This window comes from Narcine bancroftii, chromosome 2 (genome assembly GCF_036971445.1).
Source record: "Narcine bancroftii isolate sNarBan1 chromosome 2, sNarBan1.hap1, whole genome shotgun sequence".
NCBI lineage: Eukaryota > Metazoa > Chordata > Chondrichthyes > Torpediniformes > Narcinidae > Narcine > Narcine bancroftii.
Genome location: NC_091470.1, coordinates 176,326,953 through 176,348,966, shown reverse-complemented (window position 1 = coordinate 176,348,966; position 22,014 = coordinate 176,326,953). Strand labels below are relative to the sequence as shown.

The following is a 22,014-nucleotide window of genomic DNA, read 5'->3' as shown; positions in this document are numbered from 1 at the left end:
TATTTATCGTCAAAACACTCAGATGTATCCAGCAAGAGTCCACGGTACCCTATCCACAAATGTTCTCGGGATTCAGGATTGTGATGGCTTGGGGAAATAAACTGTTGTCCAATCTGGACGTAAGGGCCAAAGTGCTGCAGTACCTCCTACCAGATGGCAGAAGGGAGACCAGTTTACATAAAGGCTCTGTGGAGTCCTTCACAATGTTTATTGCCTTTCGCCTGCATTGAGTGTTGTAGATGTTGTTCATGTTAAGAAGAGAGCCCTAACAATATTTTCCGCTGCCTTCACTATCCTCTGCAGGGTCTTGCGTTCCGAGGATTCCAAACTAGGCAGTGATACAGTTGCCCAGGATTCCGTGAGGATGGAGGTTGGAGATGGAATTCTCTCAGCCTTCGCAGTATGTAAAGGGAATGCTGGGCTTTCTTGGCTATGGAGCAGGTGTTAATAGACCAGGTGAGATTCACTCCAAGGAACTTAATACTCTTGACAACCTCAATGGTGGAGCCATCAATGGTCAGTGGAGCATTGTTCCCCCAGGGCCTTCTGAAGTCAACAATCAGTCCGTTAATGATTGCACTTCATCTCTGTATGGCGACTCGCCAATTTTTACAGCTGCAAGCTTTGAAAGTCTTCCTCTCTGTTCAAAAAGTCTCCAATCATTTTGTAATCTGTGAAGGTGTTAATCAATTGACAACATCTCTTCCACATAAATAATATATGTGACCAATGAACCAGAACCCTGGGGAGCCTTTCCATTCCTCAGCTCCAACATTACAGAAGACTTCGCAAGTCTGTCCCACTCGTACACAATTTTGATATTTTCTCTAATGAGCAATAATACTCCTCTCATTTCCTCTACCCTCCCCTCCCCACCCCCACCCCCCACTGCTCTATGACATTGAAACAAAGGAACCATGGAAAATTGAGCTGCCAGTCCTATTCCTACTGCAAACAAGTTTCACTAATGGGCACAATGTCATATTTTCACGTGATAAAAGCTTTCCTGCTTTTCGTATAATATTATTGGCAATGAAATAGATTCATTTGAGAAGAATATTTCCACCACGCACAACCAATTGCTTCTACCTCCTCCTCTCCGGAACTGTTTCCAATCACTCTGCCAATCTTGATTTACCCTCACGAGGAAACCATCCCACAAGGATTTTAGTTCCGTTCCAGATCAGATAGAAACCATCTCAATGGGAGAGGTCCCTCCTTCTCTGGAAGAGAAATCTGAAGCTCTCTGTAAACACGCTTTGAGCTGAATGATCTCCCCATTTATCACTTCACCAACATGTGGCATGGGTGGCAATCCTCTGGTGGCTTTAATGTAGCTCTTAAAGTCATGAACAATCTTTGAATGGGCTTATCACACTTTAAAACCACGTCATAATCCCTACATAGACCAGATCATCTGGATGTTCACTCTCCTCTCAAGAATGCTGTTAAATTTTATTTCCCCAAGACATCACAATCCTGAATTCCCATAACATCCTGAACCCTAGATCTCTTCCACAGAACCCATCGTCATTGAATCCCCCATAACAATATCACAGTTCTTCTTACCATGCCACAGGGCTAGACTCTGTGCCACTGTGGCCTTTCCCTGATAGGTCTTACCCCTTAGCATTATCCAAAAAAGTACATGTGCTATTGAGGGAAATGGCCACCAGAGTACCCTGTACTGCCTGCCCTTTCTATTTTCCCCTCCTGACCCTTATCCAGCTACTCGCTCCTGCCTTCTCAATATAATAGATTCCCATTTTTGTCTGTCTGTCACATCCTTAGGCTCCTGAATAATCCGAAATTCATCCAACTTCAACTCCAATTCCCTAACACGATCTGTTAGGAGCTGGAGCTGGATGCACTTCTCATATATGAAGTCGTCAGGCATAGCTTTGGTTTCCTTGACAAACCCTATTCAGCAATAGGCGTATTTCCTTGCCCTGCCTCTCATTTCCAGAAATGTTAGTAAACCCGTCCTTACCTGTGCCACCTTGCTGAATTCTTTTGTTCCTCTACAGAGCAGTCCTAACCTTCCCTCAACTCCTGCACCACCACCTCTTTCTCTGCCCGCGTGCCCACTCATGACAAAGACTTGAAATTTCACTTCAGCTCTGGCCCTTCTACACTAAACCAGTGACTCTCAACCTTTCCCTTTCCACTCATAAACCACTTTAAGTAGTCCCTATGCCATAGATGCTCCGTGATTAGTAAAGGATTGCTTAAGGGTATGTAGGTGGAAAGAAAAAGTTTGAAAGCCACTGTTTTAATTGTACCTCATTGATTTGTTGTGTGCACAGTTTCATAACTCCAAAGGAAATGGGCCAATGACAATTTTTCTCAAGCAAAATATTTTAGTAATAATTAGGTCTAGAGCAGTGATTCTCAACCTTTCCTTCCCACTCACAGACCACCTTAAGCAATCCCTTACTAATCACAGAGCACCAATGGCATAGGGAATACTTAAAGTGGTATGTGAGTGGTGTTACGAGCCCAGAGGACCACAAAACCCAGCAACAATAGATAATCACAAAGAAAAAAGGTTACCTAAACAAAAATTGCTTTTAATTATATTTAAACATGAATCACACTTTAACTTAACTAACCTAACTTAACCCCCTTCTAATTCTAATCGCACGTGTGTGTAATGTGTGTGTAAGTTCCAAAAAGTTATGTGGTTCACAGTCAATCTCACTTCTCATTCCTCCAAGTTCACTGGTTGCAGGCCATTCTTATACTGTGCACAGAATTTAACATTTATAAAATTCACCAGCCTTTAGTGCTTGAAAGGTAAATGGTTACTGCTCGGGAAGAATCTTGGCGGTTTTCAGAGAGAGATGTGTTGTTCCAGGACACCCACACCTGATTCCTTTTTAATCACCCACTCCAGGGTCTTGATGACAAAACTTGCCCCTTCAGGGTTCTCCAGATGATAGCCTCTTTCTTTCAAGTCACCACAGATCTTATATAAATGTATAAAATTATGAATGGCATAGATCAGTAAGTTGCTTTCACTGGGGGGAAGACTAGAATGAGGGGATATAGGCTCAAGATTCAGGGGAATTGATTTGGGATGGAAATGAGGAGGAATTGCTTTTCCTAGAGAGTGGTGAATCTGTGGACTTCACTACCCATTGAAAGAGTGGAGGCAACCTCATTAAATATATTTAAGCTAAGGTGGTATCAATTTTTACATCGTAAGGGAATGAAGGGATATGGGGAAAAAGCAGGTAGGTGGAGATGAGCCCATCATCAGATCAACCATGAACTCATTGACTAGCAGAGTAGGCTTGACAAGCCGAACATTCGGGACGGGTCTCCCTCATCATCTAACCATTTGCTGAAGTAGAAAATGGATATTAGTAAGAGGCACCTTTTGAAGTTAATGAATTACAATCCTCTCAACCTCTTCAAAACAAGAATGAAATTGCACCAAAGTACCAGGAGAACTCAATACAATGTGCAGCGTCCATGGACAGCGACAGGATCATTCCTGATGAAGGGCTCAGGCCCGAGACATCACCTGCCCATTTCCTTCCATGATATAATGATAAATGACCAATGGTTCAGGCCTGAGCCCTTCAAGGTATAAGCAAAGAACAGGACGGCTGGGGGTGGGGGGGGGGGGGGGGGGGGAGGGGCAGGGTCTGGACTAACAAAAGATAATTGAATATGATAAGAGGAAAGTTAAGAATTGATTTTGGCTCTGAGAAAGGAAACAGAGGCATAAGGGATGGGCAAGAGAGAGAGAGAGAACTGGAGGAAAGGAGATAGGGGTAAATTGGAGAAGTCACATTTAATGCCACCCGCTTACAGGATGTGCAGACAGAATATGAGATGTAGTTTCTCCAATTTGCAGGTGATTTCAGTCTGGCAGTGCATGACACCATGGACAGATAGGTCAGCAAGGGATGGGATGGGGAATTGAAATGGGTGGTCACTGGGAGATCCACACTATTGTGCTGAGGTGCTCAACAAAGTGATCTCCTAGTCTGTGCCCAGTCTCTCTGATGTAGAGGAGATCACAATGGGAACACTGGACGCAGTAGACGATCCCTGCAGATTCACAAGAGAAATATTGCTTCACTTGGAAGGACTAGTTGGCACCCTAAATGGTGGTGAGGGAGGACGAGTGGGCACAAGTGGGGCATCTCCTGTGGTCACGGGGTTAGGTGTCAAGGGGAGGCACGGAGAGAGTGGTCCCTGCGGAAGGCAGAGAGGGGAATATGGGTGTAGTAGATGGTGGAAATGGCAGGGGAGGATATTTTGGACATGGAGGCTGATGGAGTGGTAGGTAAGAACAAGGTGAATCCTGTCCTTGTTGTGCATGGGGGTAGGGGCAGCCAGGATAATGGAAAATATGGAGGCAAGGACTGAATTGATGACGGTAGAGGGAAGACCACACTGTCTGAAGAAGGAGGATATCTCTGATCATCTGGCATATGGATGCATCCCTAGGCTTTTCTGAAAATCTCTCCCCAGAGAAATAATTGAAAGGGGACATTGGAGAACATGAAATAGGAGACCATGGGCACAGTGAGAATGTGGTGCTGAGGCCAAGATTAGATCAGCAGCCACAATCTTATTCAATAGTCATAACATGCTTGAGTGTCAACGAGATATACTCCTGCTGCAGAGTTGCTTTAGTGATCTCTGTCCACGGCTGCTGCTGCGCCATGTGCTGGCCCAATCTCCACAGTTGTGGCCCGCTTCATGACACTTTCCCCCCCCCCCCCCCCCCCCCAGAACCATTACAGTCTATTGTATCCGTAGGTTTAGTTGCCAAAGTCTTTTGTGGTCTGCCTCTGCATCGAGGTGTTGGTGTCTCCATGGGTTCTGCTGGGTCTGTGTGGGCAGGCTTGAGTATATCTGTAGTGAATGCCTTTGGTTCCCCAGCGATGTCCAGCTCGAAGGTGGCTCCATTGTTCTGGATGACTTTAATGGGACTTATGTATGACTTTTGCAATGGTGAACGGTGGGCCCATCTGCAAACAAACACGTACTCCCTTCCCCCAATGTTCAAACTGAATGTTTTACCTGAGTGTTTCAGGACTTTATAGGGACCCTTGTAAGATGGTTGGATGGGTGCAGGGTGCAGGCCGCCCTGGATGAAACCAAAGTCTATTTTAGCCAGCTCCATGGGGGTGAAACTTTGGCGGCTGCCATGGTGGGTCAGTGGCGGGGGTGCAAGTGAGGCGAGCTTGCCCCACAAGTCTGCCATGAGGGCCTTGCTTGGGCTGAAGAACTCCTTAGGCAGTGACAATGGTGCGCTGTAGACCAGTTCTGCAGATGATACCTGTAGGTCTTCCTTTGGGGCTGTTCTGATGCCAAGTAGGACCCAGGGCAATTTGTCCATCCAGTTGGGGCCAGTGAGGTGTGCCATGACAGATGACAAGGTTCCAGTGAAAGTGCTCTACCAGTCTGTTGGCCTAAGGATAATAAGCGGTAATCTTTGGCTTGGCTTCGCGGACGAAGATTTATGGAGGGGGTAAATGTCCACGTCAGCTGCAGGCTCGTTTGTGGCTGACAAGTCCGATGCGGGTCAGGCAGACACGGTTGCAGCGGTTGCAGGGGAAAATTGGTTGGTTGGGGTTAGGTGTTGGGTTTTTCCTCCTTTGCCTTTTGTCAGTGAGGCGGTAATATGGTGAAGCTAAATCCCCAGGAGGTTCACCAGACTCGACCAGAGGGCAGATGTGAACTGAGTGCCCCTGTCACTTGTCATGTGTGCTGGGATGCCGAACTTGGCGATCCAGTGGGCAAGCAGAGTTCTGGCGCAGGACTCGGCAGAAGTGTCTTTTAGTGGGATGGCTTCCGGCCACCTCGTCGTGCAGTCGATCATAGTCAATAAGTAGCGGACATCCTTGGTAGGGGCCCGCAATATCAATATGAGTCTGCTCAAACCTCTTGGCTGGGGGTTCGAATTGCTGCACTGGAGCTTTAACATGGTGCTGGACCTTAGAGGTTTGGCATGGTGTGCAGTTCCTCGCCATCTGTGCCACTTGCTTTTTGAGGCCGTGCCGCACAAAATGTTCCACCACCGTGTGCACTGAGGCCTTGATAGAGAGGTGAGCCAAGTTGTGGACCATCTTGAAGGCCTGCGGTCTCCATTGCGGTGGGACTACCGGGTGCGATGAGCTGGTGGAGACGTCGCAGAGTAGCGTTTCGGGGTTATCGGCTTTAGATCCTCGAGGCGGAGGCCTGTTATGGCGGTGTGGAAGGCCTGCATTTTCTTGTTCTCTTTTTGTGCCTGCAGGAGCTCCATTCCAGATCTGGAAACCAGTAGGAGGCCTATTCCACATCTGGTAGGAGGCCCATTCCATATTCAGCAGCCGGTTCATTTCACATCTGGCAGGAGATCTATTCCAGATCTGGCAGGAAACACATTGCATATCCAGCACGGGGCATTCCACATCTAGCAGGGGCTCATTCCACATCTAGCAGGAGACCAAATCCACATCCGACATCTGGCAAGGGACCAATTCCATCTCCAGCAGGAGGCCCATTCCACATCCAAGAGGAGGACCATTCAACATCTGGCATCTGTCAGGAGGCTCATTCCACATCCGGCACAAGGACCATTTGACATCCGGCAGGAGGTCCATTCCAAATCCAGAAGGAGGCTCATTCGACATCTGACATCAGGCAGGAGATCCAGTGGAGGCTCATTCCACATCCAGAATTCGGAGAGTGGTTAATTTCACATTAGGCAGGAGATTATTCCACCTCCAGCAGGAGGCTAATTCCACATCCGGCAGGAAATCCATTCCAGATCTGGCAGCAAACTCATTCAACATCTGGCATCTGACAGGTACCTCATTCTACATCTGGCAGGAGGCCCATTCTACATAGGGCAGGATGTCCATTTCACAACCAGCAGAAAGCACTTTCATCATTCACAAGAGGCCTAATCCATATCTGCAGGAAGCCCACTCCACATCTGGCAGCAAGCTCATTCAACATCTAGCATCCGGCAGGAGGAACATTCCAGATCTGCAACAAACGCACTCAACAACTGCCATCTGGCAGGAGGCTCATTCTACATCTGACTGGAGGTCCATTCCACATACGGCAGGAAGCCCGTTCTACATCTGGTAGGAGGTCCATTCCACATCCAGCAGGAGGTTCATTCGACATCTGACATCTGGTAGGAGACCAATTCTATATCCAGTGGAGGCCCATTCCACATCCAGAATCCCAAAAGTGGTTAATTTCACATTGGGAAGGATGCTCATTCCACATACAGCAGGAAGCCTGTTCCACAACTGGCAGGAGGCCCATTCCACATGCACCAGGAAGACCATTCCAGATCTGGCAGCAAACGCATTTAACATCTGCCATCCAGAAGGAGGTTCATTCTACATCTGACTGGGTGTCCATTCCATGTACAGCAGGAAGGCCATTCCACATCCAGCAGGAGGCTCATTCAACATCCGTCATCTGGCAGGAGACCGATTCTATATCCAGTGGAGGTCCATTCCACATCCAGCATCTGGAAAGTGGTTAATTTCACATCAGCCAGGTGGCTCATTCCACATATGGCAGGAGATCCATTCCAGATCTGGCAGCAAACTCATTCAACATCTTCCATCTGGCAGGAGGCTCATTCTACATCTGACTGGAGGCCCATTCCACATACAGCAGGAGGTCCATTACACATCCTGCAGGAAGCTCATTCAACATCCGGGATTCACAAGAGGCCCTTTCCATATCTGCAGGAAGCTCATTCCACATCTGTCATCCGGCAAGAGGCTCATTCTACATCTGTCTTGAGGCCATTTCCACACACGGCAGGAAGCCTGTTCAACATCTGGCAGGAGGCTCATTGCACAACTGGCAGGAGACGCATTCCACATCAGGCAGGAGCTCATTCCACATCCAACAAGAGGCTCATTCCACATCCAGCAGGAAGTCCATTACAGATCTGGCAACCAGCAGGAGGTCCATTACAGATCTGGCAACCGGCAGGAGGCCTATTCCAAATCTGGTAGGAGGCACAATTCACATCCGACACCTGACAGGAGACCAATTCCATATCCAATGAGAGGTCCATTCTATATCAGGCAACCGGCAAGAGGCCTATTAAACATCTGGTAAGAGGCCCAATCCACATCCAGCTTCCGGAAACTGGTTAATTTCACTTCCGGCAGGAAGCCCATTTCACATCCAGCAGGAGGCTCATTCCACATCTGGTAGCAAGCACATTCCACATCTGGCATCTGGCAGGAGGCTCATTTACATCTGGTAGGAGGCCCATTTCACATTTGACATCTGGTCCATCTGCATTCAACATGTGGTAAGAGGCTAATTCCACATCCGGCATGTGGCAGGAGACCATTTTCACATCTAGAAGGAGGCTCTTTTCACATCTGGCAGGAGGCCCATTCAACTTCTGGCAGTAGGCCCATCCCATATCTTTTTACTGCATGTGCAATATATTATCAGGTGTTTGAATTATATTTATATGTTTTACTTAAAAATAAAAGTATACCAGTGGTTTTATTTTTATTTTAAACACACATCACCATTACCTAGAGCCCCTGTAACCCCACTACCCAGAGCCACCGTAACCCCACTACGCAGAGCTGCCATAACCCCACCCTGTGCAGAGCCCTTTTTAGTTGGAACGTGTCTTTGTTTTGAGTGATTTGAAAACAGCTTAAAAGTACTTATAAATACCACAGTTACTATTATTCTATGTTCTAAAAAATTCCAAATTCTGAAAAGTGTCTGGTCCACAGGATGTAGGATAATGATTGAGCACCTGTATGCAGAAAAAAGAAAAAGTTACGGAAGAGACATAAAACTATTATATCTAAACACAATATCGTAACAATAAAATGACAGAAAGGTAGTAAAGACTTCAACAATTTTGACATATGGCTAATTGAAAAAGGTAAAAAAAATCATATAATACGACAAATTCTATCCACATCCCTTCTGAAGTTCTCTGATAAGTACATATAATTTAACTACCATTGAAGGAAAACACAAACTAACAAAACGTTCAAGTGATCTTATAAGTTAGGAAAATATTGAGTAAAAGGATCCCATATAAAGAGAAAGGTTTAATGCAATCAAGGTAGAAGAACATCAGAAGTTTCCCAAAGTACCTTTTTTTTAGGAGGCCCTCTCCACATCTGGAAGAAGGACAATTACACAGCCAACATTCATCAAAAGGTCCATCGAACAGGAAACCCATCACACATTCAGCATCTGGCAGTCGGACCAATCCACATCTGGCATCTGGTAGGTGGATCATTCCACATCCGGCATCTGGTAGGTGGACCATTCCACCCAGCATCTTGCAGGAGTACCATTCCACATCCATCATCTGGCAGGAGGATCTTTCAAAATCCGGCATCTGATAGGCGAACCATTCCACATCCGGCATGTGGCAGGAGGACCATTCGACATCCGGCATCTCACAGGAGGATTATTCCACATCTTGCAGAGGGCACAGTTCACATCCAGACACCAGAGGCCCTTTCCACATCAAGCAGGAGGCCCATTCCATAAAAGGCACGAGGCTCATTTTTTTACATTCCTTTTTCAATATTTTCATTGACCTTTACAGAAGCAGGAAACAAACAGAACCCATTAATCAAAGGTAATACATAAAAAGGAATATTCAGATAAAATACAGTTGTATAATAAAAATAAATTTATCATGTGTAACCACTATACCACAACAGTCAATAGAAATAAAGGTGATAAACATTTAAACAATTATAACATATGGCTAATAGAAAATGTTTGAAAAAAGTAAATATTATGCTATACTCCAAATTCCTTCCCCTTCCCTTCTGAATTTCTTTAGGAAGTACATATAGTTTCACTACAATAAAAAGAAAATAGAAACTCATAAAGCAAGGTCCAGGTGATCTTATGTTATGAAAATATTGAATAAAAGGACCCCATGAATATAGAATCTTTAAATGTGATACAGTGGAAGAACATCTGATCATTTCAAAGTTAGGCTGGCTCAATAAATGAGTGTGTTAAGGAGGGTCAGCATCTTTCCATCTCATCAACATTGAACGTCTAGCAACAAGGGAGGCAAAAGAGACCACATGGGATTGAGACATAGTTAAATTCAAATAGATAGTCTCTGTTGATACAAAAATGGGAAATTATAGGATTAAATATCAGATTGACCCTGCTCTTCCTCGACTACAGCTCGTCCTTCAAAACTACTATTACCTCAGAGCTAGTCAAGAAATAAAAACCTCTAGCCCTATGTACTCCACGCTGCAATTGGATCCTTGACTTTCTCATCCAAAAACAACAACCAGCATCTGGCAGGAGGTCCATTCCTCAACCGGCATCTGGCAGGAGGCCCATTTCACATCCGGCATCCAGCAGGAGGCCCATTCCTCATCCGGCAGGAGGCCCATTCCTCATCCGGCATCCGGCAGGAGGCTCATTCCACATCTGGCATCCGGCAGGAGGGCTATTCCACAAACTGCAGGAGGCCAATTTTTTTATGTTTCTTTTTCAATATTTTCTTTGCCCTTTACAGAAACAGGAATCAAATAGAAGCTATTAATGGTAATATATAAAAAGTTGTGTAATAAAAATAAATCTATTATGTATAAGCACAATATTATAACATTCAAACAGAAATCAAGGAGGGAACCTCTTAAACAATTATAACCTACAGTTAATTGAAAAATATTTTTAAAAATAAATGTTATATTCCAAATTCCATCCCCTTCCCTTTTGAAATTCTCCAGTAAGTACATATTATTTCACTACCTTTAAAAGTAGGCACAAACTCACAAAGCAAGGTTCAAGTGATATAATAAGTTACAAAAATAATGAATTAAAGGACCCTATTAAAAATAAAAAGTTTAAATGAGAAACAGTGGAACTAAATCTGGTTTTATACAAAGTTAGGCATACCACCACAGCACAGAGTAATTGAATATTTTAAGGAGGGACAGCATCTTTCCATCTCCTCAACATTGCGCATGTAACAACAAGGGAGGTAGAAGGGATCACATGAGATTGGGACATAGTTACGTTCAAATAGGTAGTCTCTGTTGATCCAAAAAGGGAAATTATAGGATTAAACATCAGATTGACCCTAAAGGCTGCTCTTCATCGAACAGCTCGTCCTTCAAAACTACTATTGCCTCAGAGCTGGTCAAGAAACAAAACTCTATCCCTCTGTCACCCACGCTGCAATTGGATCCTTGACTTTTTCCTCCAAAGACTACAGTCAGTACGAATTAGAAACATCTCTTCCCCACTGATTATCAACACAGGTGCGCTCTAAGGATGTGTGCTTAGCCCCCTGTTCTACTCAATATAAACCCATGACCGTGCTACCTACAGGTTGGCAGATGACACCACAATTGTCAGCAAACGAAATGACAAGGAGGGACATAGATCAGCTTGATTACTGCATAACAACAACAACCTTTCGCTCAATGTCACCAAAACAAAGGAGATGATAATGGATATCAGGGGGAAGTCTGCAGACCACGATTCGATCTTCATGGAGGGCTCAGGAGTGGACATTTTCAAGAACTTGAAATGCCTAGGTGTAAACATCTCTGAAGATCTGTTCTGGAGCCTCCATGTTGATGCATTCAGAAAGAAGGCTCGCCAGCGGCTATACTTTCTGAGGTGTCTTAGGTGATTTGGTATTTAATCGAAGTCACTCGTTAACCTCCATAGGTGTACTGTTGTTACAAGATCAAACCAGCCACCACAAGGAAGGCATATCACACAGGGGTAAAGATGAACAATTACTTTATTAACAAAATGTCACCTTCAAACTTTAATTCAAAATTCCCCCCCCCCTTTTATAACAATGCCGTCTAGTTAATATACAAATTTTTATGACAGTGTAAAATTAATACATTCCCAGGCCTAAATAGAACATATATAATCAAAGTCTAAGTTATATTCCCAACCAGGCCACAGAAAAAAACATAAACACAAAACAAACACAAATCACACAAGACTCACAAAACTTTGATTACAATCAAAGTAAAGATCGTAAACAAAATTCAGTTTGTTTGGTAAACTGAAGCCAAAAGATCTTTTAGAAAGAGAGAGAGAGAGAGCACAAATTTGAAGTGGTCTTCTTGTGGTGCTTGCAGAGAGAGAAGAAAAAAACGGCTGGAACTTCTGGCTGCCTTCGGAATCTTCACCCCTTTTATAATGCTCAACATTCCAAACTGCCTCCTTGACAATGACTCTGCTTGGGCCTTGTTCCACTCCACTGTGGCTTGTCTTCCAAGTCCAGAAATCTCTAGATCATCTTTTGCACATGCCCAGTCTGTCTCCCACTCTCTCTCTCTCACCCTCAGTCCACCTTCACCTTGGCTCTCAAAGGCAAACTGTCACTTTTTAACATAAAACCACACAACACATAGGTCAATACACAACAGAACTCTGTAATACCTGTGGAGAGCATTCTGGCTGGTTACTTCACTGTCAACTTTCCAGAAAATGATAACCTCTGGAGGGTTGTTAATTCACCCTGCAACATTATAGGCAGCAGAATTCACTCCATCGAGAACATCTACATGAGGTGCTATATTAAAAAAGAATCCTCTATCATCCAAGACCCCCTCCACCTAGACCATAACCTCTTCACTCTGCTACCATTAAGTGAAAGGTACTGGAGCCTGAGGATGAGCAGTCAATGACACAAGGACAACTTCTTCCCTGACACCATCAGCTTCTTGAATAATCAATGAACCAAAGAACTGCCTTGCTTTTTGATGCACTGTTAATTTTATTTTTTTATGGTAATGTGGTAACATGGTTATGCTGCCCTCATTCACTGAATTTCATAACTTGTATTTGACCATATATTCTGATTCTAAATCTGAAAACATATGAAAGACATCTTAACTAAAAAGGAGAGAGATGAACGAGACAAAAAAAAATGTAAAAAAGTACCTTGTTTATTAGGTGCCCGTTACACATCCAGTAGGAGAACTATTCCACATCCAGCATCCAGCAGGAAGACCATTACACATACGGCAGGAGGTTCATTCCACATCCGGCAGGAGAACTATTCCACATCCGGCATCTGGCAGAAGGACCATTACACATCAGGCAGGAGGTCCATTCCACATCCAGTAGGAGAACTATTCCACATCCGGCATCTGGCAGGAGGTCCATTACACATCTGGTAGGAGAACTATTCCACATCTGGCTTCTGGCAGGAGGTCCATTCCACAACCAGCAGGAGAACTATTCCACATCAGGCATGCGGCAGGAGGACCATTCCACATCCGGCAAGAGAACTATTCCACATCCAGCATCCGGCAGGAGGACCATTACAGATCCAGTAGGAGAACTATTCCACATCCAGCATCCGGCAGGAGGACCATTACAGATCCAGTAGGAGAACTATTCCACATCTGGCATCCGGCAGGAGGACCATTACACATCAGGTAGGAGAACTATTCCATATCCGGCATCTGGCAGGAGGACCATTACACATCTGGTAGGAGAACTATTCCACATCCAGCATCCGGCAGGAGGACCATTACACATCCGGTAGGAGAACTATTCCACATCTGGCATCCGGCAGGAGGACCATTACACATCCGGTAGGAGAACTATTCCACATCTGGCATCCGGCAGGAGGACCATTACACATCCGGTAGGAGAACTATTCCACATCCAGCATCCGGCAGGAGGACCATTACATATCCAGCAGGAGGTCCATTCCACATCCGGTAGGACAACTATTCCACATCCGGCATCCGGCAGGAGGACCATTACACATCCGGTAGGAGAACTATTCCACATCCGGCATCCGGCAGGAGGACCATTACACATCCGGCATCCGGCAGGAGGACCATTACACATCCAGCAGGAGAACTATTCCACGTCCGGCATCTGGAAGGAAGTCCATTAAACATCCGGTAGGAGAACTATTCCACATCCGGCATCTGGCAGGACGTCCATTCCACAACCGGCTGGAGAACTATTCCACATCTGGCATCCGGCAGGTGGACCATTACACATCCGGTAGGAGAACTATTCCACATCCGTTATCCGGCAGGAGGACCATTCCACATCAGGCAGGAGAACTATTCCACATCCGTCATCTGGCAGGAGGTTCATTATACATCCGGTAGGAGAACTATTCCACATCTGGCATCAGGCAGGAGGACCATTACACATCTGGTAGGAGAACTATTCCACATCTGACATCTGGCAGGAGGTCCATTCCACATCCGGCAGGAGAACTGTTCCACATCCAGCATCTGGCAGGAGGACCATTACACATTCGGTAGGAGAACTATTCCACATCCGGCATCTGGCAGGAGGTCCATTCCACATCTGGCAGGAGAACTATTCCATATCCAGCATCCGGCAGGAGGACCATTCCACATGCAGTAGGAGAACTATTCCACATCCAGCATCCGGCAGGAGGTCCATTCCACAACCGGCAGGTGAACTATTACACATCCGGCATCCAGCAGGAAGTCCATTCCACATCCGGCAGGAGTATCCTTCATTTTATGTTTCTTTATCAATACTTTTATTGGCCTTTACAGAAACAGGAACCAATTAATCAATGGTAACATATAAAAAGGAATATGCAGATAAAAACCAGTGGTATAGCAAAAATAAATTTATTATGTATAAGCACAATATCATAACGTGCAAACAGAAATAAAGGAGGGAAACATTCAAACAACTATAACACATGGTAATTGCAAAATATTTTAAAAAGTAAACATTATATTCCAAATTCTATCCCCTTCCCTTCTGAAGATCTCTGGTAAGTACATATAATTTCACTACCATTAAAAGAAAACACAAACTCATAAAGCTCCCAGTCGAAAGCGCTGTACTTAATCTCCAGCGGGCGCAGCTGTTTGCTAAAGAAGGCCAGTGGGCTCCATTGTCCATTGAGCCACTGCTCGAGTAAGTGCCTCCTCCGACCAGGTCAGGACTTTCTCCTTACCGGCAATCAACGCGAACAGTGGTCGCTTGGTGCAGGCGGCGCCGGGGATGAACTGATGAAAAAATTCACCATTTCATAACAATTACAGCACGGAAACAGGCCATTAGGCCCTTCTAGTCCGCACCGAACCAAACACCCCTTTCTAGTCCCACCTCCCTGCACAATTCCCATAACCCTCCATCTTCTTCTCATCCATATACCTGTCCAACCTTTTCTTAAATAATACAATTGACTCCGCCGCCACTATTTCTCCCGGAAGATCATTCCACACGGCTACCACTCTCTGAGTAAAGAAGTTCCCCCTCATGTTACCTCTAAACCTCTGCCCCTTAATTCTTAACTCATGTCCTCTTGTTTTAATCTTTCCTCCTCTCAACGGAAATAGTCTATCCACATCCACTCTGTCTATCCCTTTCATAATCTTAAATACTTCTATCAAATCCCCTCTCAACCTTCTACGCTCCAAAGAATAAAGACCTAATCTGTCCAATCTCTCCCTATACTCTAGATGCTTAAACCCAGGTAACATTCTGGTAAACCTACTCTGCACTCTCTCCACTCTGTTTATATCCTTCCTATAATTAGGCGACCAGAACTGCACACAGAACTCCAAATTAGGCGGCACCAACGTCTTATACAATCTCAACATCACCTCCCAACTCCTATATTCCAAGAACTCCTGCAGGCCCTTGAGTGTGGTTAGCTTGGAGAACTGCTGAATGGCCGCGACCTTCTCTGGCTCCAGGGCAGCCCCTGCTGCTGAGATGGTGTACCCCAGGAACTGCAGCATCTACTTGCTGAACTGACAGTTGGCCACGTTGACTGTGAGGCCAAACTCCGCCAGTAGGGCAAACAGGGTATGGAGGTGGGCCTTGTGCTCTTTGTGATTGCGGCTGGCGATAAGGATATCATCCAGGTAGATAAACACAAAGTCTAAGTGCCTACCCACTACGTCCATGAAGTGCTGAAAAGTCTGGGCCGCGTTCTTGAGGCCAAAGGGTGTGATGATTGCCGTCTTGCTGATGTTCTCAGGGTGGACCGGGATTTAATGATACCCCCGCACCAGATCGAACTTGGAGAAGACTTGCGCGCCGTGGAAATTGGCTGAGAAATCTTGAATATGGGGAAACAGGTATCTGTCCAGTGTGGTTGCGTCATTCAAATACCGGTAATCACCACAGAGTCTCCATCCCCCAGAGGGTTTGGGAACCATGTGGACGGGGGGTGCCCAGACACTGTCTGAGCGACGGACGATCCCTAACTCCTCCAATCGGGAAAACTGCTCCTTTGCCAGTTGCAGCTTCTTGGGCAGAAGTCGTCTCAGCTTGGCGTGCAGTGGAGGGCCCTGCGTGGAGATATGGTGGTATACCCCATGCTGAGGTAAGGTGGTGCTGAATCTTGCTTGTAGGATGGTGGGAAACCTATGGAGTATGCTTGAATACTTGTCCCTGGAAGTGGCAATGGCGGTGATCTTGAGCTTGCAGGTGTCCATGACGTCCAGGCGCACTGAATGGAAGGTACGAGTGTTGACCAGCCTCTTACCCTTCATGTCAACCAAAAGGCCATGTGACCTCATTAATTCGGCCCCCAACAACACAACACAATACCCACTGAGGCTAACACGAACTTCCAGCGGAATTTCTCTTTCCCGATCTGGATCTGCGCCCTGCAGGTATCGAAGGTCTTGATGGTGGAACTGTTGGCTGCCTGCAATGTGGGACCATGAGATCAGGTGCATGTCTCGAGGGCAGTTAGGGGCAGGACGCTCAGCTTCGCTTCTGTGTCCACCAGGAAATACTGGCCAGTGGACTTGTCGGTAATGTGAAGGAGACTGTCCACATGGCCAGCCGTCGCAGCCATCAATGATGGCTGGCTGGGTCTTTTCCCCTGGTACTCACACAATTGTCGGCACTTACGAGCTTGCGCTCCCCAGCACTGATGGTAAAAGCACCAGGTGGAATGGTGCTCCTCCGGCTTGTGCTTGGGGGAGTGTTGCGGCTGGCTGGCTTTTGGTTGCGAAACCTAACTGAGGGCTGTTTGATTCTCCATCTTGGTGTGCCAGAGGGTGTCCGCTCAGGCTGCAACTCGTCGTGGATCCGTGAAGTCCTCATCCGCCATGTGTAGTTGGATGTCCCCGGGCATCTCCTTGAGGAAGATCTGACAGAATAGGAAACAAGATTTGTGATCCTCCGCCAGTGCCTGCATCTCATCTATGAGGGTCGACGGTGTGCAGTCCCCAAGCCCGTCGAGGTGTAGGAGCCTGGAGGCATGCTGCTGAGGAGAGAGCCTGAAAGAGCCAAAGAGCAAGTTCTTGAGGGCAGGATATTTACCCTCGGCCAGTGGGTTGTGTATTAGATCATCCACTCTGGCTGCCGTTTCTTCGTCCAGCACGCTCATGATGTGGTAGAACATTGTGGCATCTGCTGAAATGCTCCTCAGTTCACGTACGCGGGTGATGGGCCCAGAAGGGGGGCAGTTTGATGGCAACAGCGTTGATCTCTGGCGGATCCATGTTCTTGAGGTCAGAGAGGCATCTGGACTCAATGGGGTCACCAATGTAGAGCTGGCTACAGCCAAGAAAGACAGAGCCACCACGATGAATGTCATTAATGACTGTTTTTATTCAAATTCAGTGCGCCCCCCTTTAACGGAAGCGTGAGCTCAGTCACTGCATGCATGGTGACATCATAATCGCTGGTCCAGGTGTGCGCTGGGCAGGAGATTTGAGGGAGGGAGAAACCATGACAGCGCCATCTTCCCATGGCTGTCCCATTACATGTGGGGCTGGTTCGCCATGAGAGAGTGCGTCACCACAGGCGCTCGCTTCTTCTTTATCTGTTCTTAGGAAAAAAAGGTCTGTTGGCCCAGACACCTCTGCTCAAATTTTCCATTCACAAAATACAACCAGGTGATTGGGTTGTGGTTAAGACGTAGAAGGACGCCAAGCTTCAGCCAAGTTGGGAGGGACCATTTCTAACCCTCCTGACCGCTGAGACAGCGATAACAACTGCAGAAAAAGAGTGGACACATCACACCAGAGTGAAAGGACCAGTGGGGACCCCTACGGAGCCGCCGACTTGGCATATACATCCCACCAAAGACCTGCTCAAGATCCAGTTGAAACCACATTGATGGTCATTAGACCAGGACTTTGAATAGTTTGTGAAATGTTAAATACCGATGTACAAACCTCCTCCTTCGGTGGTGGTGGATATGCTGGACAGGGTTAGTAATTGGAAACCAGTAGGTTATCCCAGTAGGGAGAGGATTAGTATCCACTGTCAAGCCCCCAAGGCCAGTCAAGTTCACCATTACCAACCCCGAGAGTTCTAAACCGCAGGTGATACGGTTCAATGCTGATCGTTAAATAAAATGTGGAGGGTTTGAGAGTCAGAGATGATATAGTGTTCAGGAGAAATAAATGTGTCTTAATAGATACTGCCCCTATTGGAGTGATGTATGGTGGACCACCCAGACCCAGGGCTGGACGGCTAGTACAAGATCCCATATAAAATGTCAGCTATCAATCTGGAGGGGACCTTTTGTCACTAACTGCAGGAACAAAGAGTGTAATCCTGTCTATATGACCATTAAATGAACCTCGTGGATTGAGGAAATAAATGGAAAAACCTACTTGAAGGGGGTAAATGTGGAAAAATTTGGAATGGGGATAAACATCAGTGGAAAGGACCCATTGGTGTGTTGTTTTAGAATAATTGTAAAAGGATCCAAGACTAATCCAACTGACAATACTTCACTATAATGCCCAATGTGAAACCACATACTCCACCCAATGATCCAAAAATAGATGATTGAGATTGAGACAGGGTATGGGGATATAAATGCCTGGGTAGAATGGGTAAAATTTATGGTGAAGAGTTTAAACAAGAACAATTGCTATGCATGCACTTCTGGATATCCGATAGCACAGGTGTTTCCATTTATGTTGGGTTGGGGTAAAGATGGTCAAGGAATGAGGTGCATGATGGCCTTGTATTAGGATAAAAATGCCTGGGGTAACCAGACCTGTAAATCTCTGTCCCTGATGCTCCTTCCTCTGAAGAAAAAGGATGTCCAGATTCCGCTGGCATTCTGGGCTGTGTCAGGAAATCACACGAGACAAGGAAGACAGTTCATGAGTAGCCTAGGAAAGCTACAACTATGCACAAAGGTATGAGACGTGCAGAGAAGAGGGGAGGGAAGTACTCAGCCTTGAATATACGTTGAGCGGATCTATGGTGGTTTTGCGGAGGCAGGATCCTTAGACTGATTCTTCCTCCCACTGGAAGGGCACCTGTGCAATCATTCAATTGGCCATACCCATCACCTTGGCAATGGAACGGGAGAAGGTAATAGGAATAAAGAGAAGTAAGAGGGAGTTCCTGGGAACATCTTTTGAAAACCAAATTTATATTGATTCAATTGGGGTGCCAAGGGGAGTACCTGATGAATTTAAGGCACGCAATCAGATAGCAGCAGGGTTTGAGTCAACTATCTTTTGGTGGGCAACTATTAATAAAAATGTGGATTGGATAAACTATATTTACAACAAAGGTTTATAAGTAGCAATCATGAGGAACAGAGTGATCTACTGCTGTTTCCTGTGTCCATATATTCTTGTTATGAAATGTTTGGGAACGTGGTGGCATCAGACTGACGGATTTTCTGTATCAGTGGATGTTAGTCTTATTAATAGACTCATAATTGTATTTTGCTTTTTATTTAGTAAATTTCCAGTGAACCTAGTAAGTTCAATGAGAGCAGGAGGAACAGTCGGATCAGATTTTATTCTATACGAACTACTTTGTTCAAGTTTGTGCGCGCACGGCTTAGCGGGAACAATGTTGAGAATCTGCTCTGACTATGTTCTGGGCGGACTGGCCATTCTAACCCAGACAGGCTCGGTGGGAATGAACCTCCTCCCTCCAGACATCTTCATATGATCACATTGAAATCATTAAACATTTAATTTGAAGTCTAGTGATTAGATGAATGGATGTATCTCCCTCCCAAAACAACACCTTCAGCAAACAGCTGCAGCTCATCTCTGCTAACTCCTGGGTTAGGAACACTGATCACACCAGCAATGTTCACACCTCCAAAAGAGATGATTTCCATAAGTCGGCAGCTTTTACATTCTTTATTTGCAGTGCAGTAAAATCCCTGTTATCCCGAATTCAAGCAATTGGCACCCTCAAGCAACCAGCAAAAAAATTCTGCAGAAAATAAATAGGTAAAAAATACGAATGTTTAAAATTGCCGCAGGAAACGCGTCCTCAGCAAGCCCGAGATGTAGAAGGTGCTGAACCGTTGGGATTTCAAAGTTGTTCAGCTCCAGATCATCATGGTTTGACTCCATTAGTTGAAGTTTGGGCAGTGAGGAAAGATATCTGAGATTACAAGGTCTAGATCAGTTGGGAAGATGCATCAAGGAAGGGGAAATGGAATTTAACTCCATCGTGCCAGCATAAGACTTAAATAGTAAAAGACAGGGCCCTGGAGAATATGGCATGACAGAGGTCTTGGTGCATAGATCCATGACATTGGAGAGAGTGCTGAAGAAGGCACGTGGCATTGGGTGAGGTATTGGGAACAAATGTTGGGACGTCATCCTACAGCTGTACAAGCTGTTGGTGTGACCACATGCAGCAACCTCTTAGGGGAAATGGTACCCTCTATGGCGGGCAAATGTCTGTCCTGAAATGAGTCCGAGGACTTTACACACTCTGTACCCTAGGATGGGTGGGATGTTCCAGTCTACGATGTAGAACTTCTGGGTGGTTGATTTATTCTTGTAGCTTCCTACCAGGCTGCAGTAGCTGTTCGCTTTCAGCGGATGCCCACCCCTCCTTAGCCAAGTAGGTTACGTTTGTCAGTCATTAGTGGTGTGCTGGGCATGAGCCTGTAAAAGTCTTTTGCAGGTATCACACTTGTTTATGCTCCAGTATCCAATTTGAATGTTTTTTTTAATTCTGTAGTCCCAGACCTACGCCTACATACACACTAGCCTCATCTTCCTTCTCTGATGTAACAGTGTCCACAAACAGCTTTGAGTCAAAATCTTCATTCCCCTTTTCATCAGTGTGTACATCTCTGTGTCCTTTTCTGCTTGGAATATGGGACTTTGATTGACATGCTCTTGCAAGATAGTTGAGTTTTTGACACTTTAAGCGCTGTTTTCCCTTTGCTGGGCATTCTTCTAGCTTGTTGTGGTGTCCTCCACATGCACTACATGCTTTATTAAATGTTTTCAGGCTTTTGTTTTGCCTGCTGGCATTCCTTGCAGTGCCTGGCTTTCCTACCTTGTGGTGTATTGCATGTCCTTCATTGCTGTCACTAGCCATGGCCTTGAGCTGCACCTGCGCTAACTCGTAGGAGCGGGCTATATCGATTGCCTTATCTAGAGTGAGCTCCAGTCCCTGACTAAGCAACTTCTCCCTTACTCTAGGTGAGTTGGTAACGAATACTATACGATCCCTGACCATTTCTTCACGATTTGCATAGTTGCAGTCTTTAACAAGCAGTTTGAGCTCAGTCACAAAATGCTCGAATGACTCACCACTCCCTTGTGTTTTCTCGTGGAATTCGTACCTGGCGATTACGAGATTCGCTTTTGACGTGAGATATACTGAAAATACGTCATAATATGTTTTTAGCACTTTTGCATCGCCCTCACTCACTGTTCAAGCGTTGCTTATGTCCCGTCCTTTGTCCCCGATCCATAGCAGGAGGTAACTGCATTTCTCCTCCTCCGTTCTCCCTCTAAGTGGCCCTGCGAACATGAGCTCGGCATGCTGCTTGAATCGCCGCCAAGCATCAGGTAGGTTAGGTGATTCCCAGTCCAACCTTGGGGTAAGGACACCGAAGGCTTCCATTATTTTCTATCTTTTTTCCAAGTGGGTTCCTTATCCCACTTCTGACATCATGTTGTGGCTTTCACACAGTTTTCTGGGAGCTTCAGCACTGTCTATTCATGATTTCACGGTCCGCATGTATGGTTCTGCATCCATCATTACACACACATCACATAGGGGCCCAGCCTCACTCTGGGTTCAGTGTCC

The 22,014-nt window shown here is 45.8% G+C and overlaps 1 protein-coding gene across 1 annotated transcript; it reads right to left on the bottom strand.

The window, feature by feature from the left end:
* Positions 1-4,739: 4,739 nt before the first annotated feature.
* LOC138754633 (uncharacterized) lies at positions 4,740-13,936 on the bottom strand. Its single transcript, XM_069919182.1, has 4 exons — positions 12,925-13,936; positions 10,233-10,517; positions 9,117-9,572; positions 4,740-8,767 (listed from the first exon to the last, which is right to left on the bottom strand). Exon 4 carries the CDS (start codon positions 6,438-6,440, stop codon positions 5,718-5,720), a length of 723 nt encoding a protein of 240 aa, XP_069775283.1. The 5' UTR covers positions 6,441-8,767; positions 9,117-9,572; positions 10,233-10,517; positions 12,925-13,936; the 3' UTR covers positions 4,740-5,717.
* Positions 13,937-22,014: the final 8,078 nt, after the last annotated feature.